The sequence below is a fragment of the Nothobranchius furzeri genome, chromosome 11 (genome assembly GCF_043380555.1).
Source record: "Nothobranchius furzeri strain GRZ-AD chromosome 11, NfurGRZ-RIMD1, whole genome shotgun sequence".
In the NCBI taxonomy this organism is placed as follows: Eukaryota; Metazoa; Chordata; class Actinopteri; order Cyprinodontiformes; family Nothobranchiidae; genus Nothobranchius; species Nothobranchius furzeri.
Window position 1 is genome coordinate 50,798,300 of NC_091751.1, and position 15,902 is coordinate 50,814,201.

Genomic DNA, 15,902 nt, shown 5'->3' on the forward strand with positions numbered 1-15,902 from the left:
AAGATATGTAGTTTACGATCAAAGAAGAAGAAGAAAAGATCTTTTCTATAGCACCTTTCAAGATAAAAATCACGAGGCGCTTCAAAAAAACAAAAAATGTAAAAATATAAAAAATATTTAAGAAATTTATGAAAAACGTATGGACAAAAAATTGACAATTGTGATTTAAAATGTAAAGAAAGAGAGAGTGAACAGGAAAGAGGGAAATCAATGGATCTTGAGGAAGGTAGAATAGATAGGGAGAGCAGAACAAGGAGAGGGTGATGAAGGTCACAGTTTTAGCAATTTTTAGCTTTCTGGTTTATTCTTAGCTTCAAAATCACAGCAGCTCCTTGACAACGTCCGTCGCCTAACGTTTCCTAGCAAGAACAGACCCAGACTCTAAACAGAACATGTAAACAACTTTTTAAGTGACATTTGTTTGGATTGGAATGTTTATTATGTGAAGTGCCTTGAGATTACTCTAGTCGTGATTTGGGGCTATATAAATTGAATTGAATTGAATTGAATTGAATTGAATTTGTTAACAGAACACAAAATTCTGTCTGTTACACTCGACAGCCCAGCTCTGGCTTCACTTCCTGTTTAGCTGCTTCAAGCCAAGGACGCACAATTTGTGCACAAAGGAGTATATGTGGGGGGAGAGATGGTAAGAGGAAAGTTTGATGGATGGATTTCAGTTGTGATCAAAATTAATCTCCTTATAACAACATGTTAGATTTATTGATTATGATGAACACAATGAGAATTTCAAGCAATGTGGCAAAAAGTGCTCTCATGCACACCCCGTTAACCTGCACCATGTTATGTCTGGTCTCAAATATTTCAACTTTTGAATATCTTACCCCTCCTCCTTGAACCGTCACCTTATCGTGGTGGAGGAGTTTGAGTGCCCTAATGATCCTAGGAGCTATGTTGTCTGGGGCACTTAGTGCCCCTGGTAGGGTCTCCCATGACAAATTGGTCTTAGGTGAAGGGTGAGACAAAGAACGGTTCGAAGGATCTTTCATGGCGGTGAAAACGAAGAGTCGGAGTACCCGGCCCGGAGGGTTACCGGGGTCCCACCCTGGAGCCAGGCCTGGGGTTGGGGCCCGTGAGCGAGCGCCTGGTGGCCGGGCTCTCGCCCATGGGGCCCGGCCGGGCCCAGCCCGAACCGGATACATGGGCTCGTCCAACTGTGGACCCACCACCCGCAGGAGGAACATGAAGGGTCCGGTGCAGTGTGGATCGGGTGGCAGACCAAGGCGGGAGCCTTGGCGGTCCAATCCCCGGACAAGGAAACTAGTTTTTGGGACATGGAACGTCACCTCGCTGGCGGGGAAGGAGCCGGAGCTTGTGGCAGAGGTTGAGCGGTACCGGCTTGATATAGTCGGACTCACCTCGACACATTGCATTGGCTCTGGAACCCGAGACCTGGAGAGGGGTTGGACACTCTACTTTGCTGGAGTTGCTCCGGGTGAGAGGCGGAGGGCTGGGGTTGGCTTTTTGTTAGCCCCGAGACTCTCTGCCTGTGTGTTGGGGTTTACCCCGGGGGACAAGAGGGTAGCTTCCTTGCGCCTTCGGGTCGGGGAACGGGTCCTGACTGTTGTTTGTGCTTATGGGCCAAATATCAGTTCAGAGTACCCACCCTTTTTGGAGTCCCTGGGACGAGTGCTAGATAGTACTCCATCAGGGGACTCCATTGTCCTGCTGGGGGACTTCAATGCTCACGTGGGCAATGACAGCTTGACCTGGAGGGGTGTGATTGGGAGGAACGGCCCACCTGATCAGAACTCGAGCGGTGTTTTGTTATTGGACTTCTGTGCAAGCCACAGTTTGGCCATAACGAACACCATGTTCGAACATAAGGATGCCCACCGGTACACTTGGTACCAGGGCAGCCTAGGTCACAGGTCGATGATAGATTTTGTAGTCGTATCATCTGACCTGCGACCGTATGTTTTGGACACCCGAGTGAAGAGAGGGGCGGAGCTGTCAACTGATCACCACCTGGTGGTGAGTTGGATCAGATGGCAAGGGAACATGCCGCGTAGACCTGGCAGACCCAAACGCATAGTGAGGGTCTGCTGGGAACGCCTGGCAGAAGAACCTGTCAAAACGGTCTTCAACTCCCACCTCCGGCAGAGCTTTGACCACGTCCCGAGAGCAGTGGGGGACATTGAGTCCGAGTGGGCCTTGTTCCACTCTGCGATTGTCGAGGCGGCTGTTGCTAGCTGTGGCCGTAAGGTGGCCGGTGCCAGTCGTGGTGGCAACCCCCGTACCCGCTGGTGGACACCAGAGGTTCGGGGAGCCATCAGGCTGAAGAAGGAGGCCTACAGGGCGTGGCTGGTCTGTGGGTCTCCGGAGGCAGCAGACAGGTACCGGATAGCCAAGCGGGGTGCAGCAGTGGCAGTTGCCGAGGCAAAATCTCGGGCGTGGGAGGAGTTTGGTGAGGCCATGGAGAAAGACTATCGATCGGCTCCAAAGAGGTTCTGGCAAACTGTCCGGCGCCTCAGGAGAGGAAGGCAGCAACTCGCTCACACTGTTTACAGTGGGGATGGGGAGCTGCTGACGTCAACTGAGGCTATAGTCGGACGGTGGAAGGAATACTTTGAGGAGCTCCTCAATCCCACCAATGCGCATTCCGAGGAGGAACCAGAGCTGGGAGGCCTGGGGATGGACTGTCCGATCTCGGGGGCAGAAGTTGCTGAGGTAGTCAAACAACTACACAGCGGCGGAGCCCCGGGGGCGGATGAGGTTCGTCCTGGGTATCTCAAGGCTATGGATGTTGTAGGGCTGTCATGGTTGACACGTCTCTACAACATTGCGTGGTCATCGGGGGCAGTTCCTAGGGAGTGGCAGACCGGGGTGGTGGTCCCCATCTTTAAGAAGGGTGACCTGAGGGTGTGTTCCAACTATAGGGGGATCACACTCCTCAGCCTCCCTGGAAAGGTCTACTCCAAGGTACTGGAGAGGAGGGTCCGATCGATAGTTGAATCTCAGATAGAGGAGGAGCAATGTGGTTTTCGTCCTGGCCGTGGAACTGTGGACCAGCTCTATACCCTTGCAAGGGTGATGGAGGGGGCATGGGAGTTTGCCCAACCAATCCACATGTGCTTTGTGGATTTGGAGAAGGCTTATGACCGTGTCCCCAGGGGCACCCTGTGGGGGACGCCCCAGGAGTATGGGGTGGGTGGCTTTCTGTTAAGGGCCATTCAGTCCCTTTACCAGAGGAGCGTGAGTTTGGTCCGCATAGCCGGTAGTAAGTCGGACCTGTTCCCAGTGAGGGTTGGACTCCGCCAGGGCTGCCCTTTGTCACCGGTTCTGTTCATCACTTTTATGGACAGAATTTCTAGACGCAGCCGTGGTGTGGAGTGTGTCGAGTTTGGTGGCAGGAGAATCTCGTCTCTGCTTTTTGCGGATGATGTGGTCCTCCTAGCTTCATCCAGCTCTGACCTTCAGCTCTTGCTGGGTAGGTTCGCGGCCGAATGTGAAGCGGCTGGGATGAGGATCAGCACCTCCAAATCTGAGACCATGGTTCTCGACCGGAAAAGGGTGGCTTGCCACCTCCGGGTCGGGGGAGAGGTCCTACCTCAAGTGGAGGAGTTTAAGTATCTCGGGGTCTTGTTCACGAGTGAGGGTAGGAGGGATCGGGAGATCGACAGGCGGATTGGTTCGGCATCTGCAGTGATGCGGACGCTGAGCCGATCTGTCGTGGGGAAGAGGGAGCTGAGCCAGAAAGCCAGGCTCTCGATTTACCGGTCGATCTACGTCCCAATCCTCACCTATGGTCATGAGCTTTGGGTAATGACCGAAAGAACGAGATCGCGGATACAAGCGGCCGAAATGAGTTTCCTCCGTAGGGTGGCCGGGCTCAGCCTTAGAGATAGGGTGAGGAGCTCGGACATTCGGGAGGGACTCGGAGTAGAACCGCTGCTCCTCCGGATCGAAAGGAGCCAGTTGAGGTGGTTTGGGCATCTGGTCAGGATGCCTCCTGGACGCCTCCCTGGGGAGGTGTTTCGGGCATGTCCTGCCGGCAGAAGGCCCCCGGGTCGACCCAGGACACGTTGGAGAAGTTACATCTCCAATCTGGTCCGGGAACGCCTTGGGGTCCTGCCGGAGGAGCTGGTGGACAAGGCCGGGGAGAGGACGGCCTGGAGCTCCCTAGTTGGGATGCTGCCCCCGCGACCCGGACCCGGATAAGCGGAGGAAGACGAGACGAGACGAGAATATCTTACCCGCTCAATTTTGGTTAAATTGTTTTTTTTACATGCAGTGAGTCATAACTGGAAAGATTACTGACCCTAATCCTTAATACTACTCACTGAATCTGTATTTGTTACTATGATGTCTAAGAGGACTTGGTTATATGCCCTGTACATACAAAAACAGAATTATTAATAAATACAAACCTGGAACACCTTAACACAGACAAAACAAGGCATCACAACACAGAGGAATGTGGGAGTTTGTAGAAATGTGAAGAAACAAGCATGTAAAGCAGACCTGATGTTTACCCTCAAGGCAGCCTCTCATGCCAGAACAGATTTATTTTCAAACCATTTACTATCAACCGTCACCTGCAGCAAGCAGTATGCACATCTCACTGTACGTCCACCTGATGTTTCTCCTCTGAGAGGAAGCACTTTGTCTGCTCCGCGTTTCCATTTTCATGCATTCACTTGGCCAGGTGCCTGGAGGATAAGATAGCAATTATTTCTTCACAGAGATGATTCTGCTAGATGACGTAAATCCATGTCTAATTCTAACAATATGGCATCTTAACATTCACAAATATTCATCAGCCCTCGTGTTCCAAAAACCGTCTGCAGTCTGACGATGAGATCAGGGATGTGTAAAGCTGTCTTCATCAAAACAGAGACCTAGGAAGACATCCACAGAGGGAAAAAATTTGGAGTTTACACAAAGAGATACAGCTTTAAAGCTGAGAGTGTCTGGCATGTTTGAAGTCTTCATTTCCCCTCCAGTGTTGGTGGCAGCAGATGGTTTCTTCACTGCTCTAAGTCCCTCTCTCGCCCAGCCAGGGGAGTAAAAGGACTGGATTAAATGAACACGACTGACCTTTTAATTAACTACACAGACCATCAGGGCTCTGTTTTAATCAACGTTTTCTCTGTAATTAGCTCTACTGTCATAATTATGCATGATAACGACACTTTACTAGGAATGGACAGAGAAAAGTCAGACAGACACACAGACAGAGACAGACAGACAGACAGACAGACAGACAGACAGACAGACAGACAGATAGATAGATAGATAGATAGATAGATAGATAGATAGATAGATAGATAGATGTATTTTTTAAAGGTTTGGAACACTGAAAATGATTATTCCTGGTTTTTATCTGTCATTCTGAGATTTTTATGCAGGCTGAACATGAAAATAGTCTCCTACACTTGTGTCCTGCATTAGCTTCTGATAGGAAACAGACGTTGAAACTCTGGGATTTGAAAAGCCTGACAGATATATGTCTTGGTCTTAGCAATCTTGGTTCGTGATGGGGAAGGCAGTTGTTTTCTTTAGCGTCCAGGACACAATATTAAACATCTCAGCTAACAGAAGGTAACCGTTAGCATTAGCAAGTCAACCACATGGCACAAGCAGGCTTGTGTTATTTGTGGAGATAAAATAGGCGTTGCAGAGCAAACGGAGTCAGTGGTAGAGTTGCGTTGCTGTTAGCCAATCAGAGGCTGGCGGCTGCAGCAGACTTGTCCCTGCTGATCCAGGCGCTTCTGGGCATTTTTTACCCTGATTATGACTTGCAAGGCATTCATTCTGCAGAGACCACTATACATGTATTGATTAAATAGGTGTTGCAATCATGTGCAAGTATAGTTTATTAGACATCAGTGAATTTAGTTTTAGACGTTTCTGATTGTATTTGACTTGATTTACTGCTAATTGGAAAAAAAATCACATATCCTCCTTCATGTGAGTTTTTAGGTAAGTGTTTTTAATAATTTATAATTTTTTAAGTCATACTTTCACAAATATTGGTTTTGAAACAACTAACTAACACACAATAGTTCATAAAAAGTTTGGCATCACTCATATTTATCTTTCAATTCTGTCTGTCTTTTTTTTTATTTTTTTTTTTTACAATTTGTTGGTCTTTTTGATCCTGAAGCTTCCCTGCCAGGTGCGTGGTTTTAGTCCACCATCTAGTGGTACACGTGTTTGAGTACCTGAGTGGTGTATTTCAGCTCAAACCACCAATTCGCCGTTTCCTATGAATACCTGTTGCGCGGCGCTCTATTTTCTTGACTGGACAGGTCCATTTCAGCCCCATCTGCCTCTGGAAAGATGAGAACAACACTGACAAATCTCGCAGAAGTTTGCAGACACATCCGTGATTTATTTTTATTTTTAATCCACATAAAGTGACTCATATCGCGGCAGCCAGCTTGTGAAGATGGTTGGGATTGTTTCCACGCGTCGCTCTTGTCCCCATGCGTGTTTACGCGCATCATGTGTGCCACGCTGGCTCCCAGCCACGCCGCGGTATATTTATAGCCATGCAGCGGTAACCAGCACTCAATGAGTCCTCGAGAAAACCTTCCTCTGATCTCCAAACTCACGCTGATTGAGTGGCAGGCTGCAGAGGAGTGGAGTGGCTGAATTTAGGATCCACCTGCTCGGTGGGGTGGGTGGGGGTGGACTCGCTGAGGATGAAGAGGCGCGCGGCACCTCAAGGTAAGACCATCAGATTAATTGATCATTGCAGTATTTAATTGATAATGTTTTGCTTCCTGTCGCGGGTGCTGTTGGTGATTTGGATTTCAGCAACCTCTCCCTCGTTGTCGCTGCTTGCGTTAAACACTTAACTCCACAAGAATTAAGTACATGCCTTAATCATAGTAAAACCTTTTAACTGGCTAGTTAATGCATTTCCAAGGCGATTTCCGACGTGCAGCTGACGTGAACAAATTAGCAGAGGGGGGATGTTCTGTTGTGCAGCAGGCTCTCTACACTGGCTGCACTAATTAAAGCATCACAGCCAGGAGCTGAAATTCAAATTCCTAACAAGAGCATATCCACACAAGAGTTTTACCTTTAAGAAATGATACAGATAAGGTGAAAGGCTGCAGCTTCACTGATGTATCTTTTATTTTTGTTTCAATTAGTCATTCACATGTCAGGGACCCACTCTGGGTTGCAGCCCCTGCTGTTTATTCAAGGTGTGCCTGCTGCTCTAAAACACCTTGCCATTTAATTTCCCAACACATAACAGAACCGTAATGAAAGTTACCATATGTCTTTTGAACTTGCGCGACCATGATAAAATCAGAGTCAGCCCCACGGCTGAGCAGCACAAAGGTGCTGTCAGGTCACCCGAGTAAAATGTGTGCTGACCTTGTAGCCTCTGCTGACTTTCAGAGATGTGCTGCGTGGTGTTGGAGGGCAGAGCTCAGCTCAGACTGAGTCCAGTTCATGTCTGATGAGCTCCTGCTGCTGGTGAGTGAGTCACCAAGCCTTTTTGCTTCAGCTCCTCCACACACAGTCATCTTCCTTTCAGCTCCAGCTCAATGGAAGCAGCCTTGTTTTGTCTGTCTCTTCCATGGATCACAGCAAACTCGCTTGTTTTTCAGCTCTGCCACCATATTTACTTCATTCTTTCTCTGTTTTGGACCATGGCAACCAAAAGGAACATGGCTTAAGTGTTTTCTTTTGGGTCTAAATCAAGGCTGAACCCTTTTTACACCCCAAAATTGTATTTGAATGGAATTAACTCAACACAGGTACACTACCTTAATGGTAATTTAAAGAGCAAAAACCCTACAGTTAGATTTAGCCAATAAAATGTTCTTTTTTTCTGTTAGTATTTATTTAAAGATCATCATGTCATGCTCAGTGGCCTAGTGGTGTGATCGTGGGTTCAAATTCACAATCAGGCCATACCAAAGGCTTTGAAAAGGAGACCCAACGCCTCCCTGCTTGACACTCAGCATTAAGGGGTTTGATTGGGGGTTAAACCACCAAATAGCTCTCATGTCTCGTCTGCAGCCCACTGTTCTCCTGGGGGACATGGGATAAAGGCAGAAAACAATTTTCATCAGTGTGATGTTAATGGGACTTAAACATATTTGAGAAACTCTGGTGTAGATAGAGGACACCTAAAACAATAAACTTCTCTGTAACTTATCTTCCAGTTTTTGACCAATTAAACAACCAATCAAAAAACCAAGCATTACAGAAACAGAAAAAGAAGTGCTGCAGCACTGTCGGGAGAAAACCTCTGATATAAATTAAGAACATGTAGAGCACAATACACGTTCCTTAGAAAAATCAATAGCTAACCCTTAAGTCACCAGCACCACCAGGTTGGAGTCTGGATTACATTTTTCAGCATTTGAACAAAATCAATAAAAATGAGCCGTTAAATCAGAGCTTCTTTTTTGTCAAAACTGAGAGTCTGCAGTCTTGTCTGCAGAAGTGAAAGTTTCTGCACATGTACTGGTGCAATGAATCAAATGCAGGCATCAGCTTGCATGCAGTGTTTGTCATGTAATGGTAACATGAGGCAATTAGAGCTAAACACACAGCACAGCTGAAGCTGGTGGGAGTGCCATTAGTTTTAGATTTGGCCACAACATTCTTCATTTACATGTTTGTCTCAATACAGGAAATTAATTTATAAAGTTTTAGTCAAAAACATTTTTAGGAGTTGTGATGAATTTATGAATAATGAAAACAAATCTCCTAAATTAACCCTTTAGGTGCCATAGTTTTTTCAGTAAAATATGAATTTTTTTATGTCACTATTTAAAGAGCTTGTAGCTTAAATCTGGTTAGAGATAGAGGAATATTGTAAATTAGAAAAATCTTCTGTATGAGCCATATTTTGTGATAGGAACAAATTCACTCACATAATTTGCATATTATGATATCATCAGGTGGCAGCCGTATTGGATTGCATCACATTTGCAGATTTTTTTATGTTTTTGTCTTATTTTCTTAGTGTTGTTGTTGTTTATGATATATATATATATTCCTATGTAGACATATATAACTATGTGTGTATATACATAATATTTATTACTTTATTGATATTTTGTTATGTTTACTGCATATCAATCAAGAACACTGTTTTTGGTGCTTCAGTGTCATGAACACTTTTCACTCATCCTTTCTTTGGTTTATTTTGTTTTTAATTATATATATAATCCTCAATCTCAGGCTTCTCCACAAGCCCCATGCAGAACTGAATGGCAATGAACACTTTCATTTCTGGGACAGTTACATCGTACCAGTCATTATATCTGGAGCTAGATTTCAGTTCCTCCCTCTCTAAATACTGGTGAGCATATCGGTTAGTTTCAGTTGTGATGAGGGTCCAGAATTCCTCATCCAAAAAAACTGACAGAAAATCAATGTGTTCTGAATTTGACAGATCCCTGTCTCCACAGTATCCAACTGGCTCATCAAAATGCCTGATCCACTTGGAATACTGTTCATCTTCTCCCAAACTAACCCAGCCATCATCAGTATTATTGTCACTGAGGCTGTGTTGGGCCACCCCCTGGTAGCAGTGATTTTTTTCCCCCGCGGTTCCTCCCCCTCCTGCTGCAATTCCCGCGGTTTATACCCCTGAGGCTGAATCAATCGCCAGCAGAGTTTTCACCGGCCCGATCACCGCCACTCCCCCCACCCGGCACGGTGGAGTGAAGGATCAGACCCGGCACTAGCTGCTCGAGGCCCCCCGCCACCTGTCTTTCCCTGACCCCGTGGTTTCTCCTCCTCTGGCTCCAATTCCCACAGATTACACCCCCGGGGCTGAATTGATCACCAGCGGAGTTTTCACCACATCCCCCACCCCCCGGCATGGTGGAGCGAAGGATCAGACCCGGTACGAGACCCCCCACCCCCCCACCCCCCCCCGCCACGTCGCTTTGCCCGACGCGGAATAAGGGCTGGATGGGCTGCTTGTGTAACCGTGTCGTCGCTGACAGACTCCCTGTTGCTGCACACTGAAGCCACGCTTTCCATCTCGCTAGAAGACCGCAGATCATCCTCGGAAAGGAAATATTCTTCCTCCGAATCCGAATCTGCCAGTACTAGATGAAGAGCTTTGTCAGCACTGAACATTCCTCTCGGCATTTTTTCCCTCTACCACTCGCTCGCTCTCACTCGCTCTGAGCGACTCTGCGACTGGTGGGCGGGGTTCAAATTCTAAATACCTGAAAAGTTTGAATAGTAACACACCCACAAATGCTGCTTGGATTGAAGTTACAGGTGTCTGTCACCCCGCAGTGTCACGTATTAACTGCATGAGGGCTCATTTCTGCTGCTGTGGCTTATTAAATCCAACATTGCTGCTTGTCGCAATTCTGCGACTTTGGCGCTTAAAGGGTTAACTGCTGTTGCTCAACAAAGACAAAAGGAGCCTAGAGCATGTTCAGCATTTATCCTGGGCACTGCTTCACTAATTTTTCTGCCACCTCTCACCCATCATCTTCTGTTTCTCTTCCTTTTCGTTTGTTTGCAGGGTTATAGTGGAACCGCTGGCTCCTGAGACATGCTCACCAGATCCAACCAGTCCCTGTCCCTTTCCCTCACACCCAGTTTTCCCTCTCCACCCATTTCTGCTCGCCATGGAGACACTCACATCCAGTCCTCTCTGTCTCTGCCTGAGCCTGAGGGCTGGAGGCGGCCCAGCGCCGCCACTCGACCGGGCCTGGCACAAGGAGCTCGCTCCTGTTCCCTGCAGGTCCCTCATGCTGTCCTTGAAAGCCCGGGTCTGCCCCCTCGAGCAGCCAGTTTCGACGTTCCTTGTGGTCAGGACGAGGGCTCGTCTGATCAGGGATCAGGGTCTCTGAGTCCCAACGTCATACTGCGGCGGCGCGGGGGACTCGTGGAACAGAAAGACATCATCATGGCCCACCAGGCTCACAAAATACAGAGCACGCCACAAGCCCGCAGGAAGGAGTGGGAGTAAGTATAAAAGAGATTCAGATTCAAAGGAATCCTTTTTAAACTGTGCATGTAAAGATGATAAATCTCCACGGGGGAGGATGAAAGACCCAAATGTAAAAGATCAGACATCCTGGACAGGCAGTTTTACTTGTTAACCTGAACGTCACTGGGAGTCCTGGAGATGTACAGATCAAGGAAGGAACAGAAATATAAAAACATGCGAGTACATTTATCACACTTGTGATGAGAAAGCCTCTTTATGATGGTTTGGTTCCCACAAAGCCATTCAAATAAGTAAGCCTGAATAATAACTGGGCTGTTGAGCTGGAAATACAATGTAGGCAGCATCAAAGGTACTAATTACATCTGTGATTCCTGCTGAGATGTGTCAAATCACCGGTCGTTGCAACATGACATACCGCAGCTTTAACAGAGTGAGTAGCAGATAGTTATTACAAAAGACAATTCCATTTCTGCTGCAACATTGTTATTGACGGGTTAAATCTTGGCTTTAATGACTTTCAGAAAAATAATCAGTCTTCTTTTAGCTCATAGTTTGCTTTTAAAATATGGCCATCCTCTTTGCTGTCAAAGCTGGCAGCCAAAAAGCCTCTCAAAACTCACACCTCGCCAGCTGCTCTGCACCAAACACCTGACGGACATTTAGCTACAAGCGGGAGAACTCAGCAGAGAATTCCAGAAGCTGATGGAGGCCAAAACAGAGTGCAATCAATTGGATGAAATGCTAATAAAATGTTTTTTGTTTACTTGGTGCTGTAGAAGGCAAATCTTATGTCATACCAGTATCATCATTCGAGTTCCTGGACTGTTTCCATGTCTTTCTGCACTCGTCAATTACTAATCCATGCACACCTGTGCATGTTTGATTACTTCCACCTTTGCTCACCATGATGTAAGCTCTCTGGAGCCACAGGTCCAGTTCCAGATCATCCACAAACCTCTTGCAAGTGTCATGGAGACCACAGCCTGTTCCAGGCATATGGAGTCAAACCAACAAAGTCAAATCAACTCAAGCCAAGCAAGTAAAGTCAAGCCCAGTAAGACAATTCAAGCCTAAGAAGTTCAATTATGCCAAGTAAATGAAGTGAAGTCAAGAAAGTCAACTTAAGCCAAGTTGATCAAGTAAAGACAAGAAAATCATGTCCATCTCATGAAAAATTGGAGCAGAAACAAAGGTGTTGCATTTATATTTGTGTTGAGTGTAGGAGCTAACCAGGAGCTAATCCAAGGTACTAAAGGTTGGCAGGCGCGAATAGCCAGAAAAACATGGCTGAGTGACCCTGATATCCTCCGACTTTGTTCTAGACTGTAACATGTGAGGCCGATGTGAGTCAGATGAGACTAATGCCGACGTTTCATCGGACTCCTATCAAAAGAACATCATTTCTAGCTCTAATTTCATCGATACAGACAATTTACAAAAAATCCACCCCCGTCAGAGTTGTCATGATGGTCAACTTGACCTATTAAACCTAAAATGTTGATTGAAGCAGGCTGTAAACATGATTATTTCTGCTGTGAAGTTGATATTTTTAACAATGGAGTCAATGGGAACCTGCTTCTCTCTGGATTCAACCCCTGACGGATGAGGGAGGAACTGCAATTTTTCTCATTTCCACTTTGGCTTCATTTTTGTCTGCTCCTCTTTGATTAAAACACATGATTAGCATCTCCTGCAGAACCCGATGAAGACTCATGTGCTTTATGAGGTGTGGCTTGCAGCTCCTTCCTGAAGGGAAATGGGAGCAGGGGAGTTTAAGCAAAATGTTCTCGTCCTCTCCTTGATGACTTCATGTGACCAGAGGAATGAGCTGATGCTATTTGATCATTGAACTTTGTAACATTCTTGCTCTTAAAACAGGTTTTAAATGAGGACCACCTTCCACGAAAAGATTAAAGATAATCTTAATTTGGTTTGTTCCTTCAGTCTGTCTCGCCTGATCCTCTAAAGCCTTTGAGAGTTCATTATCGTTACAGTTTTTGTTTGCTTGTTTATTGGAGTAATCTTTTGTATTTATGATGATAAAAATCCATGAACATATTGAGAAGATCAGACTCTGGTAGAATCTCCTGTTCTTTAAATAAAACACAACACCCACTCACACCCAATTGCCATTTCACAGAGAGCTCACTGTGATACCATCTGACAATTACCCAACCAGATATGTAATTTCCTTTTGAAATGTAATCATTTACATATATTTTATTTTATTTGCAGTTTGGCAAATAAAATGAATTTACTCACAACATTTTCTGACTTTACTTGTTCAAAACGTGTTTATTTGCAGCAGTAAACGTTTGTTTAGAAGTTTTGGCAAATCAGTGTGTACCACATTTATGTAAAATAATTTTTATATTGGTGTGTGTGTGTGTGTGTGTGTGTGTGTGTGTGTGTGTGTGTGTGTGTGTGTGTGTGTGTGTGTGTGTGTGTGTGTGTGTGTGTGTGTGTGTGTGTGTGTGTGTGTGTGTGTGTGTGTGTGTGTGTGTGTGTGTGTGTGTGTGTGTGTGTGTGTGTGTGTGTGTGTTTTCTGCATTGTACTGTAATCACATGCCACACAGTGTCTGAAGCAGTTTGATTGTGTGCTTCTCCTCTCTTGAATGTGGAGAGGTGCTTCATCAGATTAAGCTTCAACCTGACAAATCCCGGCTATCCTCCACTTCTTCTCTTCTCCATCTCCTGATTCCGTTTTTACTCTCTTGTGTTGCTGCTGTTTTTCCACTTTATTACTTTTATTTTTTTGGTTTGCTCTCTGGTTTATTCCCCTCACACTCCCTCAAACACAATTTCAGGTCTGACATGTCATTGTTAACTAAAATGCAAGTTTACTGTGCAATAAATAAAATAGAGGCTTTTTAGGGCTGCTACTGTAAATGCATTGTGGGTATTTGTCCATTAGGGGATGCTAGGGAATCAAAGTAGAGTAGCAGCAGGGAAGCAGCATGGCATCTGTATATTAATCAGCAGAGTTTGGATGGTGTTGAGCATTCTCTCAAAAACGCTAAAAGGCTTTTAGCATGATGCGATGAGTACGATGACATATTTGTAGATCTGGGTTTTGGTTTGCAAGAGGAGATTTTCATTTCTCACAAAGATCTTTTTTGTATAAATCTTCTCCATTGTGACCTAATTTTGGTGTTACTGTAACAAGACCTGGACTGTGACCCTAAAACCATTAATATGACATAAATGTTTCAGCACAAACTAGCTGAGCGCCACACCAATCTGCGGCAATATAAGAAGCTGTTAATGGTCGAATCAAACTGACATAACTCAGAACAGAGAATGTCTGTTGCTAGGGAACAGAGAGGAAAATAAAATGCTAAAACCACTCCAGTCAATGTTGGGCGAAAGCCTGTCTGCAATTATATAAATGCCCTTCAAAGCTCTGGCACCAAGAGCCATTAATGATTTAGCTCTATGCATGTCACCTGGATTCACACTTCATCAATCTAACCACATCTTCTTAACAATATCGTTATTTTTTTTGCTTCAAAATGTATTGAAAATAAGCTGTGTCTTTAAATTTAGCATCTTTCCCCAGCATTTTTTATTTTGAGGGTGTCTAACTTAGCTGCTGGTGCTGATTTCATCTCATGGAAAGTTTAGATAGGCCTTGGCAAATTTGACAAAAGCTTTTCTCTTCTTTACGCTGCTATTTTTGTACTCCTCAGAGTAAGCTGCAAACAGAACAAAAGCCAAACCGTCTAAAAGCGGGCTGCACCTGGTCATCTGCATAGTGTTTTGGAGCATCAGTGTGGCGACGGTGCCACACACAAGTCTGTCAGTTCCCTCCCTCAAGATGTCCAATGACCCTGATTGGGGGACCGTGCATGTGTGTGTGTGTGTGTGTGTGTGTGTGTGTGTGTGTGTGTGTGTGTGCGCGCGCGCGCGTGTGTGTTTTGCAGAAACAGATTTCTGTAGGAAGAGGTTGCGCTATTGTGCAACATGGCTTTTGTTGGCAGAAATGAAAAGAACGAAGCAGGAATTCAAGAGCGCCATGTCGCTATGGAAACAACAGTAAAAAGAGAGCAGGAGCCACAAGTACGGAGAGGGAGAGAGATATGTACTGTTTGCAAAGATGGACAAATATTTTTTGGGCGACATGCAAGGAGGTGTTTTTTTAACAAGGGCCTAAACGTGGACGTAAAATGAAGATTATTTTGTAATTTTAGTGAAAAACCTCAGATTTAACACAGCTTTGCTGCTTTTCCACATTTTGCTCTTGATCCGTTTAGCCTTTGCTGCTGCCCTGCTTTGCATGGAGTGACATGCATGCCTGCTTCACACATATTAGGAACAGCAGGCAACAAGAGTCTTTGGAGCTTAGTTGGATTCTTATTCGTGGATCCTGTTAAATCTTTCTTTTTTATTGTTCATTATCCCCCTAGATCTGGGTTTACTTGCCAAACATGATTTTGCCACTTTCTGCCTGTGCTCTTTTGGCACATCCCCTTGCTGGTTACCTGCCTGATATCTACCTGCAGTGAGCTGCAGCTCAGCACAACCTGTCATTCAGCAGCACAACCTGTGACATAACGGTGGGGTTTCAAGGGGAACTAATGCTGTGGTTGATTTTAATTGTAACAAACTGCTGCTTCGGGCTGGAAACACGCCTCGGTTGAATTATCTCATGTCTGTGGGGGCTGAAGTGGTCATCTTCAGGGAAACACTGGGGAGAGAGAATTGTAGCAGATGGAGTGAGAGCGCCCAGTTGCCTAATGAGGTCTCACTTGTGGCAACATGTGTAAAAACGACCCTGCTTTCCCTCAGCTTTGCCTCAAAAAGGGAGCAGCCCTAAGATCTATTTCATGTTCTATTTTTAACTCCTGACTTTTATTCCAATATTAGCACAGTGGCCCAGATTTGAAATGTTTTAATAGTACAAGTCTGTCTCTGGTCATAAATATGACACTGCTGCCTGACTGTCAAGTGGTTTAAGTGGAAAGCACTTCTCTGTATTTAT

The 15,902-nt window shown here is 45.5% G+C and overlaps 1 protein-coding gene across 4 annotated transcripts in view; it reads left to right on the forward strand.

Annotated features, from left to right (window-relative positions):
* Positions 1 to 6,556: 6,556 nt before the first annotated feature.
* Positions 6,557 to 15,902, forward strand: part of cacna1eb (calcium channel, voltage-dependent, R type, alpha 1E subunit b) — a 68,615-nt gene continuing 59,269 nt past the window's right edge. For all 4 annotated transcript variants that reach the window (XM_070556085.1, XM_070556086.1, XM_070556087.1 and 1 more), the window contains exons 1-2: positions 6,557 to 6,696; positions 10,490 to 10,935. In XM_070556085.1, the coding sequence (XP_070412186.1) occupies positions 10,520 to 10,935 (416 nt within the window). In that variant the 5' untranslated portion in view covers positions 6,557 to 6,696; positions 10,490 to 10,519. The remainder of the gene's footprint in view (positions 6,697 to 10,489; positions 10,936 to 15,902) is intronic.